General features: G+C 37.1%; 1 protein-coding gene across 2 annotated transcripts in view; it reads right to left on the bottom strand.

Annotated features, from left to right (window-relative positions):
• Nucleotides 1-22,031, bottom strand: part of PBRM1 (polybromo 1) — a 65,406-nt gene that overhangs the window by 17,767 nt on the left and 25,608 nt on the right. For both annotated transcript variants that reach the window (XM_014959425.1, XM_014959424.1), the window contains exons 13-25: nt 19,285-19,426; nt 18,618-18,715; nt 15,271-15,547; nt 14,066-14,171; nt 12,139-12,781; nt 11,148-11,359; nt 9,575-9,760; nt 7,560-7,717; nt 6,390-6,656; nt 4,597-4,742; nt 4,124-4,281; nt 3,257-3,440; nt 1,823-2,033 (exon numbers count right to left, since the gene is read on the bottom strand). In XM_014959425.1, coding sequence (XP_014814911.1) covers nt 1,823-2,033; nt 3,257-3,440; nt 4,124-4,281; nt 4,597-4,742; nt 6,390-6,656; nt 7,560-7,717; nt 9,575-9,760; nt 11,148-11,359; nt 12,139-12,781; nt 14,066-14,171; nt 15,271-15,547; nt 18,618-18,715; nt 19,285-19,426 — 2,788 coding nt within the window. The remainder of the gene's footprint in view (nt 1-1,822; nt 2,034-3,256; nt 3,441-4,123; nt 4,282-4,596; nt 4,743-6,389; nt 6,657-7,559; nt 7,718-9,574; nt 9,761-11,147; nt 11,360-12,138; nt 12,782-14,065; nt 14,172-15,270; nt 15,548-18,617; nt 18,716-19,284; nt 19,427-22,031) is intronic.

The raw sequence follows: 22,031 nt of genomic DNA on the forward strand, positions 1-22,031 counted from the left end.
ATTTCTGTGCTATATGTTAGTTATCTCTCCAGAGTTAAATTGTGCTCTGAATGCCAGCTCAGAAACAACATGCCTTTTCTTTCCAAATCAGCAGTGAGGAATCTGCCAGGGCACTTGTGTATCATTATTCACTTCTCAGCGTACATTGTTATTGATCCTCTTCAGGTTTCCTTATTTGTTTTTGGTTGGTTGTTTTGGTTTTTTTTTAAGTTCAAGTTCTAGACTTGAGTTCACATCTGTCTAAAGGTATATATCCCTTGAGCCTGACTTCTCACCTGTTATCCTGAAAGCTCTGCTGTCCCATTACAAACAATTAAAAAAAAAATAATGCAACTATCAATCTGGCTTTTTAAAGACATATTCTATATTAGTATTTAAATAAAACTGCTCCAGTGAATCTAAGCAAAACACAGCTATGTAGAAAGACAAAAAGCAACAGAGATCAAAAGACAGCAAATGCTGCAGACGGCAGATTGAGAAGACATCTTTAATGTCCAATGATCCCTCTTTAAACTGCTTTTGGAAGCTGCCATGCTTAACAATGGTAATATATTGATTTATAAAAAGTTACCTTTCCCTTTCTAAAGTGTTACATTAGTTTGTTAATGCTGGTAACATGCTTTCTATTCCTTATACGCTGCAGGAGTTTTCATGCTGCTTATGAAATTCAGCATGTTAAAACAAGAGCAGCGAGACAACCTTGCACAGGAAAATGCATTTGGTGGTTTGCCCACATGGCAAAAATCACAATCGAACCAAGCTAAAGCTTTCAATGTCATCAAATCTTTTTCATGACATACAAAGACAGCTATTCCTATCCAGGAGTCACGTAATTTCTCCAACTACCAAAGAGGTTTTCACTTTACAGCCAATGTAATGCAGCAGAAATCCGTATCGCCAGTTACAAAAGTGTCTGGAACTCCCTCCTGTTCCCAGCAGGTCATTCCCATTGCCTCTTTAATGCTGGCATTAGCTTGAATGTGGCAAGGTGATGAGACAGATAAAGGGTTTAATCCAGTTGCAAACAAACTTTTTTGGTTTGGTTAATTTCCAATTAAAGCAGTTCCTCACCCTCCTTCAATACTCAGTCACATGAATAATGAGGGCTTGGGTAAGAAACCCAGCCAGAGAGGGAAGGGGCTCCAAAGTTCCCCATTTAAGCAGCAGCAACTCATTCTGCAGTCAAGCAGCGTACAACACCACAAGATTTCTTATTTACCTCCTATCCATTTATCAGTAAATTAACACTAAAGCTTCCAGGAGATCCAGTTCTTCTAACTTTTTTAACAACTTCTTATTTCCAAGTAAAAATGGTAACTCAATACTAAAAAAGAGATATTTTTTTTCCCCTTTCAGGATGATGCACAGTGTTTTCTAAAACTGTAGCAAAACTATAACACCCAAAATGCTAGATTTGTTTGGAATTCAAGGAAAAGTTTAAAAATGTGTGGTAGGTAAATTGAGAATTACAATTGAACACCTATATCCCAACTTTATGTTTAATACAAGGACTTGATATTTCTGAACAAGCATCATAGAAAACCTACTGATTAGAAATAACATTAACATGTCACAAAAAACTGTACCCTAAAACATTTTCCTCAACTAAATGATTTCCTTTAAAAATATTTTAATGGACTTAAATATTATCACCTGGATATCATATTGGATATGCCAAAACTGTTCCGTGTAATTTATTCCATTGACTTGTCAACTGAAGTGTAAATCTCTTTCGTGTATGTGATAAAATTTTACTGTTTCTTTGGTTGCTGAAAGAATGCAGAATATAAAGGCTTAAAGGTTTCTCAAGGAAGATCCTTACCTGTGGTGGAGTATAAGGCATTATATCCAAATCACTAGCTAACGGGGTCTGAAGCTGAGGCATAGAGGGTGTTTCAGTCATATCGCCTTCCTCTTCTCCCATCTCTTCCATATCTTCATCACCTCCTTCCAACTCAGCAAATTTTGCTTCTAGCTGCTGAATCTTCTTTTCCAGTAGTGGAGATGGTTCCTTCTGAGGAACTATGGGTTTTCTGAAAGGTGGAGGAGGAAGATAAAAAGCAGATGAGAATACACTCATACTTTACAGGAGATAGCATGTATTTTTTAAGAGAAAACCAACGTCTCTTCCTTTATCATTGAACAATATGGAAACAATGGTGACTCAGGACGTGCTTGTGCTTCCTTTCAGAACACTGAGCAGAAATCATTTGGTGTCCATGGACAGTGTCTCATGTCAATCACAGGTTGGGTTTTTTTTATTTTTTGTGAGTTAGAAGGGGATTTCAATGCAGCAAACACTTCAGTTTGCAATAGAACACCACATATTCCTTGGATTTTACTTTTTACTTAAGTTAGAACTTAGTATATTTATTAATATCAATATTCACGAAATGGAACATTTGTTACCCATAATGACAACTTAAGTATTTTAATGACATCCAAAAGAATTTACCAATCTGATCATGTAACGATTTTTACTAAAGTCAGGAGAAGAAAAAGAGAACATCCACCGGTATTAAAACCATGAAAAGACTGATGTTATCTGGACTTCTTTCCAAAAGTGTGATTAGTCAAAATTAATCTCCTCCTATAACTATGACTTTTATATACGTAGTGCGTTTGGCTGGGCTGGAGTTAATTTTCTGCACAGTAGCCCGTAAGGCGCTGTGCTTTGGATCAGTGACCATGACAGTGCTGATAACACATCGATGCTGTAGTTATTGCTGAAGAGTGTTGGCACATCATTAAGGCCTTTTCTTTTCCCCACTCTGCCCCCCCAGCAAACAGGCCGGGGTTGGGCAAGAAGCTGGGAGGGGAGACAACCAGGAGAGCTGACCCAAACTTACCAAAGGGATATTCCACACAATATGACATCATGCTCAGCGATAAAAGCTGGGGGAAAGGAGGAAGAAGGGGGGACATTTGGGGTTAAAGCATTTGTCTTTCCAAGTAACCATTACATGTGCTGAGGCTCTGCTTTCCAGGAAACAGCTAAACATCTGCCTCATGATGGAAAGTAGTGAATTAATGCCTTATTTCACTTCATTTGCATGTGCAGCTTTGCTTCTCTTATTAAACTGTCTGCATCTTGACCCGTGAGTTTTAATTCCTTTTGCCCTTTCAGTTCTCTCCCTGATCCTGCTGTGGGGGAGTGAGCGAGTGGCTGGGTTGGGGCTTAGCTGCCCACCAGCATCAATCCACCACAACACAAAAGAATGCTCAGGTGACCCTCACATTCCCATCACATCTTTACCTAAAATAGTATATTTCATCATCTACAACTTTTGCAGAGAGTGAAAACCTCTTCAGCCCTTTAAATTTCTTCATTTGTTTGTCGCTTTCATTGTAGCGGCTCTCACAGAGAAAAACATCATTTTCAGAGATTTCTGTTGGTCTGCAGGAGAGGAAGTCTTTGAATGACAGAACAGCACACTTCCCTGCAGAAATGAAAAAGCTGGGTAAGAAGGCAGCCACACTTGCAGGCGTTTTACAAAAAACATGGAAACTCAAGTTTTTGCCAGTCTGGAAGTAAAGTTTTGAAGATTCCTGGTATTTGGCCCAACTACAGAAAATATACCAGTTGACATCCCTATTAAATAATGCCACTCACAAGAAACCTAGATGAACCTCATGCAGCCTCTTGATTTTTTTAAACTACAAGAAAACCTGAAAAATAACAAACCCCCATGATTGCTAGTCAGTTAACTATATTTAGCACAGCATCATAACTACAAAACAAAGTACATAATCATCATCTTATGCAACAAACCAAATTTCAAACCCCTTTCCAGGTTTCCAGGTTTACCAACTTTCCAGGTAACACATACTGGAATAATTACATTAATAAGCGAGAAGAATGGACTTTTCTGTTCTCTGGCTGCAGATAACGTTCACTTTGATATCATATGTGTAATTCCCTTATTGTAAAAAAGCTTCCTTATAGTAAAAGTTCTCACTACAGATCCCAAAGACAGGAATGCATACTAGAAATGGACTGAATAATCTCTCCTCCCTCACTCAATTGAAAAAATTGTACTTGGAATCAAGCCTACACATAGCTATAAATCACTTCAGATTGTATAGAAAAAGAAAGAATGGATTTTAAGTTATTAATAATTACCCAAAATGCAAGTCATCGGACAGGTCTCCTCCAAGTTACTCAAAAACACTTCCTTCTTGTAGAACATTTTAGTTGGTTCATGTTCAGTTTCTTCAGGATGTATAAAGATTGGACCAAAGAAATATGCAGCTCCATCTCGTACCCACATCTTTTCAATTCTGGAAAAAAAACCAAACCACTGACATAAACGAAAGGCCACCCCTCCTAAACGAGACAGCTGGATGCACTAGGCTGTTCAGGAGGATTGTCGCTAAAAAATGAGTATAGAAGAACAGCCTATTCCAACTGTACAACCCTTACCACCTTTTTATTAGGCAGGCAAATGTCTACCTCAGTCTTTTAAGAGCTTGTAACATTAGCTTCATCCACAAGATTTTTTCCAATCCTCTTTTACACTTTCTTGCAACAAGCATGTCCTTTTTTTCCAAGTTATTTTTATAGTCACAAATTGCAAATAAAGAAGTTGCACCTACCTTCCTACCCGAGGTCGCACTAACCCATGGGATTTTATGAAGACACAGTCCCCAACCTTAAGCCACATGTCATTGTAGCAGAGCTGTTCAAAGTAATGGCAACCAGGTTCTCCATTGGACATTTCTACTGGAACATCTTCTTTGTCCTGCAGAAGAATATGCATTTAGAAACTTGTGGGGGAAGGAAAACCAAACACATAAAGGTGCCAGGTAGAAGTGAAAGATGTTGCTCTATCTTTACATAATCCATAATAGGTAAACACTAAACGGAACTGTACATGTGAAAGTGAGGGGCCTTGGCATTTAAAAATGAAATAGCAAAAGCCAAAGCTACCCTCCATGTAGGTAGCAAGCCTTCCTATTTCACAAGGCTGTAATTTTGCCAGAACAGGAATTTACAGGTCCTTTTCTGTTCCACTGGTTCAAAGTAAACTGGCCAAGCCAAGCCATTTTAGCTTATTTTGATGGTTTGTTTTAAAGCAGAATAACATGCTTAAAGAGTACATTAAGTTATAAATTTTGAGTATATGACCAACTTAACATACACAGAAATTTAATGATTCAACTCTCATATACAATGATATGGACACTCCAAGTATTGCCTGCAAATTCATACCATTTGCCCTACTTAATTTTTACGTTTTAGTCAAAACTCACATTGTCCCTCATTTAACCTTTTAGTCCAGGATTTCAGAAAGCCAATGAAAACACAAGTTATCTCCCCAAGGTGTGGTAGGAAAAGGCCTTACAAGTTTTCGTTCTCTTGGCAGAATTAATTCATTCCTTTGTCATGATGTGAACAGATACAATGATACATACTAAGTGTCTGATTAAAGCTGACAATGAGCATGCTGGGTATTGTGTTCTGAGGTTCTCTTAGAGAACTCAATGTAAAGGGCATTTATTTTATGACTCTATGTTTCTCTTTTTATGGCTCTGGATTTATTTTAGATAAATTTAATTCAATTAAATTATTTAAATTCATTGCTTTTATGACTCTAAACACAATAAAAAATTTTACCCAGTATGTTGGAGAGAAATATTTTTAAGCATTTCGACAATAAACCGCTCAGTTATCAACCATAAATACATTACAAACAGCAGAATATTATGTGACTCTATGTTTCTCTTTTTATGGCTCTGGATTTATTTTAGATAAATTTAATTCAATTAAATTATTTAAATTCATTGCTTTTATGACTCTAAACACAATAAAAAATTTTACCCAGTATGTTGGAGAGAAATATTTTTAAGCATTTCGACAATAAACCGTTCAGTTATCAACCATAATATTCTGCTGTTTGTAATGTATTTACTATTGTTTACTGCTGCCTAGCTACTGACTATTTTACTGAAATGCTACATAATAACGTATTGCTTACTGCTGCCTAGCTACTGACTATTTTACTGAAATGCTACATAATAAACCACTTCACCATTGCTATGAACTACAATTAGACTTTTAGTTCTACTGATTCTTCAGGCTTAAGGCAAGATTTACAGCAAAAGTGTAATTTTCTTTTCAGAAGTGAAAAAAAACCTCAAACCCCTTCACATGATCACAAGAAAGCATTTGTAAAATCTAGCAAGCATGTACAAAGTATATTTTCTGTTTAGTTTGTTTATATTTTTTGTATTTACTTACAAATGTGTGTAACAATTGATAACAGAAACATTATATTTATTATGTTTTATTGTGTCTGGATGCTGTGAAACTGAAGTCATGAGGGCTCACATTTTGTCATTCTTTATCTGTCAAACAAAACCGATGTTCCATGTGTTATCTCACATACCTTTTCAAGATGAAGGATACTTTCTCCCACCTTACTGTCCTCCAATGTTTCAGCATTTTTCTCCTCATCCACTTTGTCTGTATTAGCAAACACAGAAGCAACACGGACCACAGGCAGGGGCACATCTCGTGGGACAAATCTTACAGAGCTTACAGGCATAGTCCACAGTTTAATCTTTTTAAAAGATTTTGTCTTTGCAGAGTAACGTGACTCACAGACATAGACATCCTCATCTCTGAAGTTTTCAGGACACAATTTAAAATATTCCTGCAGATTGAAGAAAAAATATAAAATCTTCCAGCAACACGCACAGTGAACACCCTCTCATGCTTCCTGATTTTTCCTATGCTTCTATCAGAAACACTTTTAGACTAATAATGCCTTTCTGCTGAGTTCTTTTCTTCCAGTTTGACATCCAAATTATACTCAAAATTAAAAGCAAAAAACAAGTAATCCCACGCTTAGAGAAGAGGCTAAATTCGGTACAGTTTATAATGTAACAAAAGTTTGGTTTCATTCGTTTACCAAAGTGGTACATTAACATGTACAAGATCTGCAGCCTAAAACTACCTTTACAAGATTTCTGAGCTTTGACTTGGAAAGAAGACACAACCACCAAGTTTGGGGGGAAGGAGTAAAATCCATGCTCATTGATATGTGACCATGATACCCATTCATGTGCTCAGCAGATGTAGCACTTTGTTCCATACAAACACACAAAAAACTGGCAAAGATGGCTATGTTGCAAACAAGCCAAAAATCCTCAGCACAAGGATGATGTGGAATCAAACTTGAGACAGAGATGAAAGACTTCATTCTCTTACCATGCCATTCAATTTTCCCTCTCTTCCAAACCTGTATCTACATCCTTTTATGGGAACCTTCAAGAAGTTACCTGCAATTTCTCTACTACATGCTCTAAAAAAATCAGCTAACTAATTATCTAATAAGCATATGATTCTACAAACCAACCAGCACCAGGAAACATCACCACTAAGATGAACTATACATCTCATGAAGCAAATGAAGAATGCAAACAGTACACAGGAGCAAGTCCTGCTTTACTTAAATATTAGTAGAATGTCTCTGTGTTAGAATGCCTACAGTTCTTCAAGAAAGTAGCAGTGAACATATTATTTGAGTAACAAATTAGTCTAAATAGTCTCTCACCTTGACAAACATGACCACACATTTGCCTAAAATTTTACTAACAGGAACCTTATTGTAATAGTCACTTTTAAAAACTTCTTTCTCCAAGAATTTTCGTGTTGCAAGATGAAACGTTTCATTTGGTCGATAAAACCAACACCCATAGAGCCATTTCTCTCCTTTAAAAAAAATAATAAAGAAACAAAAAGAGAAGGGAGAAAGAAAAAGATGTAAATTGCATATTCTCTAGTGCATGAGCAAGAAAAAACAACTCTAGATTGACTGATTAATCCAACAGCCACATACTCATTTAGAGTAAACTGTTCTAAAACAGCACAAGATTCTATAACTGTTTCAGGTAAGGAAAACTAAGTTGCTTAAAAAGCCTGTCAATTGCTTTTCCCCCACTAAAACCCAACATTCAGCAAAATAAAGGAGAAAACAGTTCTTAATAATAAAAATCGTGACTTTCAGGCCTTGAAATGGCCTCAAAGTCTACAGAACAATCACCTGATTATTTGAAGAACCTTGAATAGCTGGTTTCAAGTTTTTTAAGAACTATTTCTTCCATGTAAAGCTATGACAAATTCAAATTGTTAAGAATGACTTCTAAAGAAGTTACAGAATCACAGAATGGCCGGGTATTTGAAGATCATCTACTCCAACTCCTAAAGCAGGTTTACCCAGAGCAGGTTGGACAGGAATGCATCCAGGAGGGTTTGGAATATCTCCAGAGGAGGAGATTCCACAGCCTCTCTGGAGGTTGTTACAAATATGTACTGCTTTTCTAAATAAAAGAAAATCTGTAGACTGAACCAGAATAAAAAATACGTTTCACTTTATCCATCACAGACAAATGAACATAGAAAACACCCAGCTGGCCAATGGTGCTACCCGAATACACTGCATTCAACTGACTGAGCAGGACAGACTATTAGAAGAACACATTTGATCTTGGCCACTCTCCATAACTCATTCCACTCCTTCTACAGTTACTGCATTAGGAGTGCTAGAGAGCTATTGTCTTTTATCTGGCAATTTTTTGCTGGTTATTCCCTTTATTATTTGGTTTAGACCTGTTGTACATGGACTTGTCTCACCCATTTTGGAACCTGCTGATACAATATACCTCCGCAAGCTCCTGGGGAAGCCAGGAGGCTCACTAACCACTGTATTAAAAAGCCAAACACTTTCACATGTTTTAATGAGTGCCCTCTAACTCTAGTACTGCTGGATTTGTTAAATAGTATTTCTGCATTCACCTTATCTAACCATTTCATGATTTTGCAAACCTTAATTATAACCTGCCTTACATTAATCCTCTCCAAATTTCAGTGTGACAGTCTTTTTAATCTGTCCCTGTAACACATCTGTTCCATTCCTTTAAAAAAAAAGCGCACCCAAAATGCTTAACTCCACTAAAACCAACTGTACTTCTCAACAAGGTAGTTTCCATGATTGCTGAGAGAACACCATGCTTATCTGATACTCTGGTCATATCTCTAGCATTCCTTACACTTAAGAGAAGTACCTGCTGCAAACAGAATGCAACTCTGTTGAGAAAAAAAAACCAAAATAGTACTTGTTATGGCTTGATTTGGCCTAGGAAAGGCAAGTTTCAGCTCAATTCTGAAATTTAACAAAGGCAAGTTCAGAACCCGAGTTGTTCTGTGGAACATTTGCAGTTCAACAGGCCCAGCTTTGGTTCAGGCTTCTCAGCACAGAAAAAACCCGTGTGTTCTTCTGCACCTAAAGTACAAGGAGCTCATTGCACTTAGAAGAGCTTATTCTCTGGGGTATTTACAATTTGAGAGCAGGTAGAGACGAACAACAAAAAAGCCTGTGCTGATCAAAGAACTTTATATTTCTAATATTCTTTGGAACAAAGCAACTCAGAAATGAGAAAAATACTCACCAGGCCACACACACTTCTGCAAATAAAATAACTAACATCCACACAGAAAAATCTCAAACTGGCAGTTTTAAATAGTAATAAGTTTTGCCATATTGTTTTCCCATAGCAAAGACATCCTTACCTGCTGAGTCTTCCCACAGCCTCTCAATACAGACGATGTGAGGCTGCAAGTTGGCTTCAGCAGGCTCCACATACACATAATCTCCTACATGGTACATGCTGTTCTTGAAGCTGCAATCCTGGCTGTAGGTGCGATGCAAGCTTGACAGCCCAGCTGATCCAGAGGAATCCTCACTCTTTTCAGCTTCTTATTTCAAGAAGGTAAAAACAGATGTTAGTAAAGCCACCTTTCCACCTTAACTGATTGCTGATATGAATGCCCTCACCCTTTGCTGAGTGCAGAAGGGCCACATGATACCTGATGTGTCCCTCTGTCACTGACTTCCAGTGTCATGGAAGGATTTATGCGTGTTTTGTTCTGCTAACCTTTCTGCTATTGGTGTTGCTGAAGGCTGGTTTCCCTTCTTCAGTTGAGCATTACTGAGCCTTCCCAGTAAGTGAAGAGGAACTCAATGAGAGCGCTGAGCCCAGAAGCCTTCAAAAGGCAAGCTCTCAATGTTCTGCTAACCTTTCTGCTACTGGTGTTGCTGAAGGCTGGTTTCCCTTCTTCAATTGAGTATTATGGAGCCTTCCCAGCAAGTGAAGAGGAACTCAATGAGAGCGCGGGGCTCAGAAGCGTGTTTTGTTCTGCTAACCTTTCTGCTATTGGTGTTGCTGAAGGCTGGTTTCCCTTCTTCAATTGAGTATTATGGAGCCTTCCCAGCAAGTGAAGAGGAACTCAATGAGAGCGCGGGGCTCAGAAGCCTTCAAAAGGCAAGCTCTCAAAGGCAGACAGAAAAAGGGCATCACAGCTGTTGTCCCCTTATAGTACTGAGCCCAGTTGAAGCAACCAGACTTTACTGCTCCTGACATTAGTGCTACGTGGGACAACGAACCATGTTAGAAAGACAATTAAAGGACAAAGAGCTAACAGCTCTGCTCCCATTTATGGAAAGGAGCAACTAGAAAGCTTAATTCTTTCCCCTACACATGCTCCACAATGATTATATGGACAGTAACAGCCAGGAACTGTGAAGCACAAAGGACCTTCACATTATGTTCCCTGCCCTAGAGAAGAGTGCAAGCCCATTCTTCTTCACACTCATAGTAACCAAGTAAGAAACACAAAAGGCTTACGTAAATACCATTTCTTTAGCAGTGTTAAAAGCATGATCATAGACAACACCATCAGCACAACAAGAAACCAGTATTTGTCAAAAAGGAAACAACTACAAAGTCAATTGGAACAGTCATTGCTAAATTTATTATCAGCAGAAAGCTATGGTAAAAACCTATTATTTTATTTTGTAATATCCTTGAAATAAGACTACTGGTTCCCCAATGTGGTCTGATTAAAGAGTTTATATAAGGTTAGTATGTATCTACATTTCTTTCTTAAAGCTATCTGGCACGTCTGATAAGGATCAAAATAAAATAAATCTCTCATAACTTTAAAATACAAGACTGTTGGTGCACAACCAGATTACTAAGGCCCCTTCAGCAAGTGAAGCTGCAGCAACAGCAGAGCATACATCATATGCATAAGTACGTTTTTCAAATAATACATTTAAAATTAATGAAAAAAAAGTAGCTACCTCTCTTCTCCTCCTCTCTTTTGAGCTTATCCTCCTCTATTTCTTTGGGCAGCTTTTCCTTCTTTTCCTTTTCTACATCGTTGTGAAGATGCTTGGTGGTATAGCTGAGAGCAGGTGACAGAAGAATCTCTCCATTCTTACAAAGTTCATCTCGAATTTTAATAAAGAACTGCTGAAGTTCGACCGCATCCTCGTAAATCTCTGAATCAGTCCTGTACAAAAATACATTCAAAAGGGCAGAGTCAAACAGGATCCTAAACACATACCTATCACTCGCCACACTTAGTGATAAAACTAAAGCTTCACTCTACCAATAGATTTCTTTGCTTTATCATAAGAAACAGCAGCAGACACTGGCAAGTCATGCTCCATCTGGTATTCTGCTATCAGTTTGTATTATAGTTTACCTAAAATAGTATTACTGTATTCACCAGTCCTGAAATACCAGAAGAATCAAAGGTAACTGGTTGCGAACAAAACCTACTTGCCACTGGACCTTTATCTGTTAACTTCTGAAAGCTTAATATTATTAATAACAAAACAGACTTATTTTAATTACTCATGCTCCTGTTAGAAGATGTTTTAATAACATTTTTTACCTCCTCTCCTTCAGAGTCAAGCTCTCACTTGTACATCCCCAAGTACTCGACCTCATTCAAGTAAAACACTGAGAGAAGTTGCAAGTGTTCATAGTTTTTGCACAATATTACCCTAACTCATACAACTGTGATTGCTCCAAAAGAGTAATCCACTAGTCAAGCTCTTAGTGAGCAGCTCCTCCTCTTCTTTTTTTCAATTTGAAAGTTAGCACAATCCTTGTTCTTCAATGAAAGCATACATTCCACTGAAGACCCCAGAGAGCTTTTGAGATCAGTTTTCTAAAGACCCCTATCAAGAAAGCAAACACTCTAAACAACCTTCAGCCTCTGTCTGATGTTAAGGGGCAAAACTCATGTGATAAGACAAAGGATACCTGAAAAATATAGCTCACCTGTTCATTCTCCTTGCCCTCTCCAGTACCTCAAACATATTCTCCTGGAACAAGTCCAATCTTCTGTAGCGATTATTTTCAACGTTTTTTCGGATAATATCAAAAGTCAGAGGAGGTTTATTTGGGAAGTTGGGATCAACAGCAGGAATCTCAGCTAAAGAGTCACTGTAGCATCTGCCCTCATCATCCTGGTGGCTCATAACAGATACAAAAAGGTTATGGATAAGTTCCTGAATTAGCAAAGTGACATTGGGCACATGAGAATCCTCATCTCCTTCTATTTCTCTCCGAGTTTCAAGCAAAACTTTATGCAGGACCAGGGCATCTTTATAAATCAAAGATTCTGGCTCGTTATATGTGCAAGCGTTATTGAACATCATTACAAAGTCCTCTACCATGGAATCAATATCCTGGTATTTATTTGCCATCATATGACTTCTGATCTTTTCCATGTCAACAGGCTTTTTAATGGTCACGTAATAGTCAGGAAGTTCAGACCGAGAGGGCAGCCTCAAAAAGATGGCACTCAGTCGCCTGCCTCGTTTATCCGTGTAATTCTTAACTGCTTCATACACCTCATTCAGTTTCTGTTGCATTGGAGTCATGTATTTCGATTTTTTAGGAGAAATGCCACTTTTTCTACCTAAGCAGACAAAAAGTAGAAAAAAAAAAAAAAAGATAAAAAAGAAAGAAAAAAAATCATTACAAAAATAGAGCTTGCACACTTCTTTGTCCACTTCCTTTCCACTGCAGAATTGTTTACTGAAGAACCACGTTATGGTATGAGCAGAAGACTCACAACATGGAGCCCCATTCCAAGTTGCAGCTTCTTTTATTTTTCATAATTGTATAAATTATTTTTTAATTTATTTTTTTTTTAAACACAGAAGCGTATGTTTCTATGTGGTCCACTTGGTGAATGTCTCTTCAGACTTAAGCATGGAAAACATCTTTTCCTACCCAATGTTATTAGTAACTCCCCTAAATTCAGTATGATCTTACCAGCTCTACATGACTTTCTCTTTAGAGCCGTTAAAAATCCAGTCATCACAGGATTTTTTCTATCAATAAAATTAGACATTCTAAATATTATCAGATTCCTTTATGACAGGTTTATGCCAAACTAGAAAGGACTATCACAGGTAAAATGTAACATAAGGCCCCCCATGGGATTATCAATCAGATAAGCTTTTTGGTTCATTTAGAATCTGTTTCTGTGCTGCATAGACTCTGTCTGTGAATTCTGTAGCAGAGGTGCCTTATCTAAGAGCTGCACATTTCTATTTTCAAGAGGGCTGTGTGCAGTTACTTTAAGCCTTTCTGTGCAATTTTATCCTTCTGTTTGCTAAATTCTGAACACATGTTAAGGGGACATAAGGTTTGAGCATTTTGTAAGGACAACAGCTCCAAGAATAGATATTGTTGGAAACTTCACTTCTGTGTTTTCCATGGCTTTCAATAATTTTCCAAATAAAACTCACATTTCTTTTATCATTCCGTGGAAATCCCAGACTTTTAACCAAGGGAATTAAGAGCTTTACTCAGTTTGAGAAGCACCTTACTTGTAAGCAATCCCAGTAGCACACATTAAACATGTTAAGGAGGTGTTACTGAGCCCATAATGCAGCGTCTAACATTTGGATAATACCACATGACTAAAGGCCAGAAATTCCTACCATTCCTAAGTTTTCTTTTTTCAGTCTAAGTTACTTTTCTTAGAAAATGTGATACACAACAACTAGATTTTACTATATGCACATACAAACACATCATTGCTGTCATGATTTTGAAAATATAATTCTACTTTGCGTGTCAGTGTGAATTGGCAGAGAATGTCTTCTATTCTACAAGGAAGATCTGTTAATCTCTATTGTTGGGTTTTCATAAGTGTTGAAATGAGGCATAGCAATGTACGAGGTTGCCTTACTTAGCTTTAGTTTAGGGGATGCAACATCATCATCTTCAGCTAGGGGCCCCAGTTCTTTCCTTTTTTCTTTAAGGATCTTTTCCAGCATATGGGCATCATTGTATACCTATTAATCAGTAAAGTAATCAAAAAACAAAACAAAACAAGGTTTACTGTGTTTAGACTAGTTTAGAACTAGCCCCCAAGAAACATTTAAATGTTAGTTTGAAAAAGCTGAATGCAAAACCAAATACTTGATTAAAAGAAGGGCTTATTTCTCAAATGTATACCTTCAATAGACCTACACAGGTAGGCAGAACTGATGAACGTGATCTAAATCAGGAGATATAAATCTTGAATAAATTATCCAATTAAGCTGCATTTTTATTCCAAAGACTACAAAATGGCAAGATGCAGTTATCATCTCAACTTCCTCATCAATTCATCCTGCTAAGCAAGGAGAGAGCTCTTAAACTACTGTGATTCCATCAAGGTACACAGGACTAACAGTCCTCCTGGGTCTTCAAATACAACCCTGGTGAATGCAACCTCATCATAGCGTCCTGTACAGTAGCTGATAAACTTCCACATTAGAAATAGTTGGAAGTTTCTTATCACCACTCTGTTCCACAACATCATGATTGTTGGCTGAGAAACATCACAATATAGAAACACCCTATAATATATTTGTAAAGTGAGAATCATATTCCTTTCAGATTCCTTTTAATAGGCTAAACAATCAGGTCTTCTAGTTTGATTTCCCATGCTCTCCATTTCCATGAAAACAAAACTGGTTTCTTTCCAGCTAAAATACCACTTCTCAGAAGTTCTGAGCTCCAAATCATGCATTAATGGCCATTCACTGTGCAAATACCTTCACTTGATTAACTGAGGATGAATAATGAGAATTTAGTAACCAGCTTATTTTTTAAAAATATACTGGGAAGCATTCAGCTGACATTCTTTGTAGTGGAGGAACAAGTTTAGCTCACAGGAAAAAAGTCTAACCTTTGCAAAGGAGTGTGTTGCATTTCATGTTTATGCATCTACAGACAAAGACAGCATTCAAAACTTCAGCAGAAAGAAAAAGTCATATTTCTATTTTAGTTCAGCAAACATTTATCATAAATAATGAGAATAATAATCAAAGCTAAACCATCCTGACATAACTTATAGGTCTGCCAAGAAGCAGAGAGGTAACTGTGACTGCAGATTCAAAACAGTACCTGGGAGCCTTCCTCGTTATAATGCCTTGCATTTCGGAACATGAGTTTCATGTCTTCAATCATGGCTTCTTCCCCTAGGTACTTATCGTTGCGGATGTTGTGTTCTATCATTTTCAAATCCATTGGCTCCAAGATAATTTTATAATAGTCTGGATAGTCCTTTTTGGATGGCTTAACCATAAAGAGATCACAGAGCCGTCTGCCTGTGCCTGGCTCTCGAGCTTCCAGAACTGCATTGTATAAGATCTTCATTCGTTGCTTTCTTATATTCTTCTTACTGTTAGATTAAGAAGAAGAACAAAAAGGAAAAGCATAAATGTCAGGGGCTGTTTTCCCCACTTCCAACACTAACATCAAAATGACGTTATCCTCTACCATGAGAAAACAACCACAACCACCTGAACACACTCACAAGATCAACATTGAGTGTACTAGAAACACAGGCCCATTTGCCAATAACGACGGTATCATAACCAGCAGTTTGCTAAATAAACAGGAAACCAACTTTAAGATATCGTTTTTTTCTCATTCACCTTGAGTTTCAGTGTTCTACAGCACAGAACAAATAACTAGTTTTCAAAAGGCAAAAGTCAAAAGGAGCAATGCCAGAAAAGAGACATGCTTCCAAATTCCGCATTTTAACACATTTCCAAGTTTTAGCATTTAGTTCAATGAAAGTAGGTAAAGCAAAACCAAAGCAGAAATAAAGGCCTGCCAATACTCAAGATTCAGGTCATGCATCTCATACATAAATGGGGACATCCAAACAACTTTCTTCTCTGTCACTATTATTTTCCCAATGGGATGAATTTTGCCTGGTTATTGGTTTAATTTTCAGCAACATTTTGGAATTCCCCTCAGTGCTTCACTTTTGCTGTCAGCAGCATCTACACTCTTCTTTTACTTCCTATCATTCAGCAAGTAAAATGGGTAACAACCACTGAACTGACAACATCAAAAGTATTTTCAGGTTCTCTTCAGACATGAAGAAAATAAAATTATTTCCCTTACCTATGAACACAACTTCTTCTCTTTTACTGTTCTTAGATGACAAGGCCTGACAGATTTTTTCCTTTTAAGCGTTTCAGTGTTCTCTTGCACAAGGTGATCAAAGGCACCGTAGGGTGAAAAGGACACTGATGACAGTTTGACTCGCTTGATTAGGTTAGTAGTTCTCCTTGAACTTGAAGATCACAAAACTAGCAATGTTTGCAATTTGCTCCTTCCTGATCTTCATTTGGTACTATGGTCTGTCTTACTGCTCCACTACTTCTCCCTCACATCCCTAGGCTGTTCCACCTCCTAAATCCATGATAACATCTTCTCTCTGGAGATGTTTTTATGACTGTACATTGCTGCACTTTCTTGATTGCTCTTCAGTGAATCTTTGCTGTTGCTCTATTACACTCCCTTCCTCCCCCACCAACTGCTGTCACTTTGAAAAAACAAAGAACTAAAAATATAGGAAGCTGAAGGTCATCAGCAACACCAAAGATGCTGAATTACAGTTTGACACTGGCAGTTGTTACTATTGCAGTAAGTTCCAACTTCTGACAATATTATTTCAAATGATGCCATGAGGTAGACTAGAGAAACTATCACTTGTTGGAGTGAAATACATCACTAATATTAATTACACAACAGCTATCACTGTTAAAGGATAATTTCCATAAACCATCATTATTGCTCACTAAAAAAGTATATCTTAAATCATTGTGAATTTTGTTTACGTTACAGTATCTAGAACAATCTACCTATTGTACTCCATTTATCTATTTCTCAAATATTCTCTTCAGCCCAGCTGCTGCCAGGTAAGTTAACCGAAGAGTGCAAATTCAGAAGGGAGAGAGACAATCTTCAAACATTAATGATGAGAACTCCTCAAGTGCAGTTCAGGTCATGGAAAATGAAAATATTTATGCCAGGACACTTCACCAAATAAAAATATTTGTAGAGTTATATTATAAACTTTCAAAAAACTAAAAACCAAAGTATTTATTTTAATTATATTCTGAAATTGCTACCTAAACTACATAAATAGTCATATATTGGAGTAGTAGAAAAGAAGCTATAACTGATAACAACCTGTGAAGACAGTCCACACATCAGGCTAAAAAAACCCAACACACAAATAAAATACCTGAAATCCACTGACAAAATTACCCAATTCAGTACAACTACAGTGTCCATGCTACTTACTGTAGTTATGTTGACAAGTGCCAATAGGCCAAAAAAGGAAAATAGTCAGCAAATAATTTTGAATTAATTAGAACAAACATTTAATTAGGTTAAGTTTCAGAACTACAAATTCTTACACAAATGCTAAAAACCATGGCTTAATACTCTCTTAAACAAATAAAAGATGTAGGACTGTCATGGTCTGCAAGAACTACAGAAGTGAATACCTCTTCCTTTTTGAGCTTCCAGTATCCGATGTAGCAGAAGAAATCATACTGTCCCCATCCTCAATGTCATCTCTCCTAGCGAGCTCTTTCTTCTTTGCCTGAAAAAAAGAAGAAAAACCTGAAGCCAAACTCACCGCTGGACATTTTCAGAACAATCTTAAACATCAGAACAGATCAGATGCAACCATGGGTTTTGAAACTAAACCATTATCAAAATATTTCCAGTTATTTATTTAATATAAGTTGGCCGACAAAACAGCAGAATAATTCTTTTCAACTTTCAGAAAAAATTTTGAGGACTCAAATAACAGATCAGATGCAACCATGGGTTTTGAGACTAAACCATTATCAAAATATTTTCAGTGATTTATTTTATACAAGTTGGCCAACATAAAATAGCAGAATAATTCTTTCCAACTTTCAGAAAAAATTTTGAGGACTCAAATTGAAAACAGTCATTTCAGACTGCAGTACTTGGCTGGAACTCTTCATGAAATTTGAAGTATTTTAGCATCCTCCAATTACCTGCAAACCTTAAAAAAACCCCACAACATCAATTTTCTTACAACTTAGTTGGGTGAAGAGTCATAGTAAAGAATAAAAGTGATAAAAAGAAATCACAGAAGGCAACAGGTGTGCTGAAGAAAAAATCACCCTATGATGCTCTTCCTTCCCATACTTCCCCTAAGCAAGAAAATACTACTGCAAATACAAGTGTAGTTAAAAATTATTTTGGAAAAACATTCATTAGACCAACTAATAGGCCAAAAAAGGAAAATAGTCAGCAAATAATTTTGAATTAATTAGAACAAACATTTAATTAGGTTAAGTTTCAGAACTACAAATTCTTACACAAATGCTAAAAACCATGGCTTAATACTCTCTTAAACAAATAAAAGATGTAGGACTGTCATGGTCTGCAAGAACTACAGAAGTGAATACCTCTTCCTTTTTGAGCTTCCAGTATCCGATGTAGCAGAAGAAATCATACTGTCCCCATCCTCAATGTCATCTCTCCTAGCGAGCTCTTTCTTCTTTGCCTGAAAAAAAGAAGAAAAACCTGAAGCCAAACTCACCGCTGGACATTTTCAGAACAATCTTAAACATCATAACAGATCAGATGCAACCATGGGTTTTGAGACTAAACCATTATCAAAATATTTTCAGTGATTTATTTTATACAAGTTGGCCAACATAAAATAGCAGAATAATTCTTTCCAACTTTCAGAAAAAATTTTGAGGACTCAAATTGAAAACAAAGTCATTTCAGACTGCAGTACTTGGCCGGAACTCTTCATGAAATTTGAAGTGTTTTAGCATCCTCCAATTACCTGCAAACCTTAAAAAAAACCCACAACATCAATTTTCTGACAACTTAGTTGGGTGAAGAGTCTTAGTAAAGAATAAAACTGATAAAAAGAAATCACAGAAGGCAACAGGTGTGCTGAAGAAAAATCACCCTATGATGCTCTTCCTTACCATACTTCCCCCTAAGCAAGAAAATACTACTCCAAATACAAGTCTACTTAAAAATTATTTTGGAAAAACATTCATTAGGGAAATAAATTCAATGTGAACTTATATCTTTTGATTGTCCTACTACACACACCTGCATAACCTGCTGCATTTTCAGTACTCTCTTATAGATGGCAGAATTGGGAACGTTGTAGCGCTTGGCATTTTCAAACATCAAGTTCAGATCAGCCTCCAACTGATCTAAAGTTTCATATTCATGGTTCTTCAGTTTGGTTCTACAAAAGAGAAATACCAATCAGATATTTCACAAGTTACACATTGCAAACCAGTTCTTTAACATCTTCATTTTCATGATAAATCAATATCCAAAGAGCTCTCATTACAGGAACATAATTTCTTTTTCTGATGCTGCAGTAACATTGTAACTATATTAGCTAAACATATCTCCTCGTAAAGAATAATTTCAATACTTCTGAAAGCTGCCCTCTTGAAAGTTGTCAGACTGAAGTCCTGGTTCCATACAGAAAAGGCAGAAGGACAACCTGCTCTTGTCACTCCAGTATGCCTCAGGGTACTGGGGTGGGTACAACGTCAACGCGACGGGTTGGCTCCGTGCAGCCACGAATGCTGCCTTCCCTACACATCAATCCCACTCATTTTCACTGAGAACCAGGAGTGTCCAACACCCCTTGTGTTAACACCCTCCAATTTTTGCCTTCTCTTAAAACTACCTGGTTCTAGACTGGTGCTACCCGCAAAACGCACTTCATGTGAAAACAGTTAGAAAAGGACTAATGACCAAAAAAATGTCATTTTCATATGCTGAACAGATGAATCAGTGCACTGTTTGCCAATAACTTAATGTGTTTTCTTGTATTTCCTTGCACAAGCAGTGAAAGTTCCAGCCAACTTTTTTAAACCTTCCAACACCTCATTAAGCACAACAGAAAAGAGTCATCTGCAACAACAAAAAAACCCAAACCCCATCACAAATGCAAAACACAGTCATCCTCCTTCACATCTCCTTCCTCACCCATTTGCCTGTCACATCCACTGGTTGTGCACCACCTTTTCACCTGCTCAGCACCTTTCCACCCAGTTTGGTTTCTGCAGCACCTAGCTGAATACGAACCCCCCTGATGGAGCATAAGCACTACCACAAAATAAATTTAATATAGTTTCTTTAGGTCCCAGACCTGACCTGCCAACGTGACTACACAATTGAAACAGCAAATAAATTTTGTCAAACAGGACTCTTCACTAGTCAGCCAAGGGTAAAGAAGTCATGGTTGGATTAAACACGGCACACAGCTGACACTGCTGTAAAAAATAGTGAGAAGTGCCCATGTTGTCTACAAAGCTGTCGTGATGGAAATACATTGTGCAGGAAACATCCAATTAATCACATGCTGCCAGGACAGCAGCTGGATGCACCTTACTGGAACATGGTGTGTTACTTTCTCATTTCTTTCAGAGCTGAAGAACTAGTGTGTCCTCACTGACTATGAGAAAAGCAAAAAACAATTTTGGACAAATCTCCTAAGCATAAAATGTGAAGAAAATTGCTTCTGCCATTCTCATTTAAAATGACCATTTTAGGTTCATGTATCTTTTTTACGACTTTAAGACATCAGTAGCTTGCAAACCTTTATGCATTTTTTAAGATTATTTTTAAAGTTTCCAACTGAAGCAACAGGTAATCAAAAAGTTTTTCTGTCAGCTTCACTCACTCTGCAACTCCAAAAAAAGGAGAGTTACCCATATAATTTTCATTAGATTAGTAAAAAAAATGCATAATAATAGCAAAAAACCCAAACAAACACACCCCCCTCCAAAAGCAAAAGTTTGGGTACCAATTAAATTGCCATGATGAAAAGGCAAAGTTACCTTCCATTTCTACCTTGTAAAACGCCAGCAACAACTATTTGCATGTGTTAAGGAATATATAACTGTTATTAAGAAAGTCAAAAACAAAATAAAGAACCCATTACATTTGGGATTATTTTGCCCTAAACCATTAGCAATGATGCACAATGAGCTCATAAATACTGAAGATGCCAACAGTTAATCTATTTCATGCTCTTGCCACTGTCTGGTAACAAACGCTCCAGGCGACCTTACATCTTCTCCAGCTAATCTGAAAGCAAAGTCTATAGAGTAAAATGTATGCAATTCATTCTTGTATTGTCACAAAGATATTGCCAAGCCATTACAGGACTTCAGCACACAAACACCTGTTGGTCATTAAGAGAATACTCAAGAAAGCATAGAATAGAAAGGCTTAAAAAATTGCATCAAAAAAAAAAATCAACTAGTAAGCCCATATTTAACAAAAGCATCAAAAGTCAGTTTTAATTTTTTTCAAAGCAGATTTAAAAACATTCTAATTTGCCACACAGGGTAATTAAGTGTGCAAACAAGCAGTAATTTCCTTGTTTACTAACGCTATTACAGGAGTTCATAGAATAATAGATTCAAACTTTCAGAGGATTAACGAAAAACAAAAACGTCTAAAGTCAATTCTGCATCTTAGAAAAAGGTACCCAAGCCTAAGGTACCCAAGCTATCCAAGCTAAACTACTTTAGAGATAAGAACATAAAAAGATTCAAAAAGCAAGTCCTGTGTAGGAATCGATTCAGGAGCAGCACTGGAGAGACGTGCTGACCAACAGACATTTTCTCCCCTTGGATGTAGGCCGCATCAGCATAATTTGTTTCCAAGCGACAACTCATACTGACAAATTTGCTGAATTAGGCTCCAACTAAGGATGTAATAAAATGGAGACTACCACAACTTCATATTAAATACTTCAGACAAATGTCTAAAATGTCTCTGTGCTTTTTCCTGATAAAGACAACTGCTGGAAGACAAGGATTCAT

Source organism: Calidris pugnax, unplaced genomic scaffold (assembly GCF_001431845.1).
Source record: "Calidris pugnax isolate Ruff unplaced genomic scaffold, ASM143184v1 scaffold407, whole genome shotgun sequence".
Taxonomy (NCBI): domain Eukaryota; kingdom Metazoa; phylum Chordata; class Aves; order Charadriiformes; family Scolopacidae; genus Calidris; species Calidris pugnax.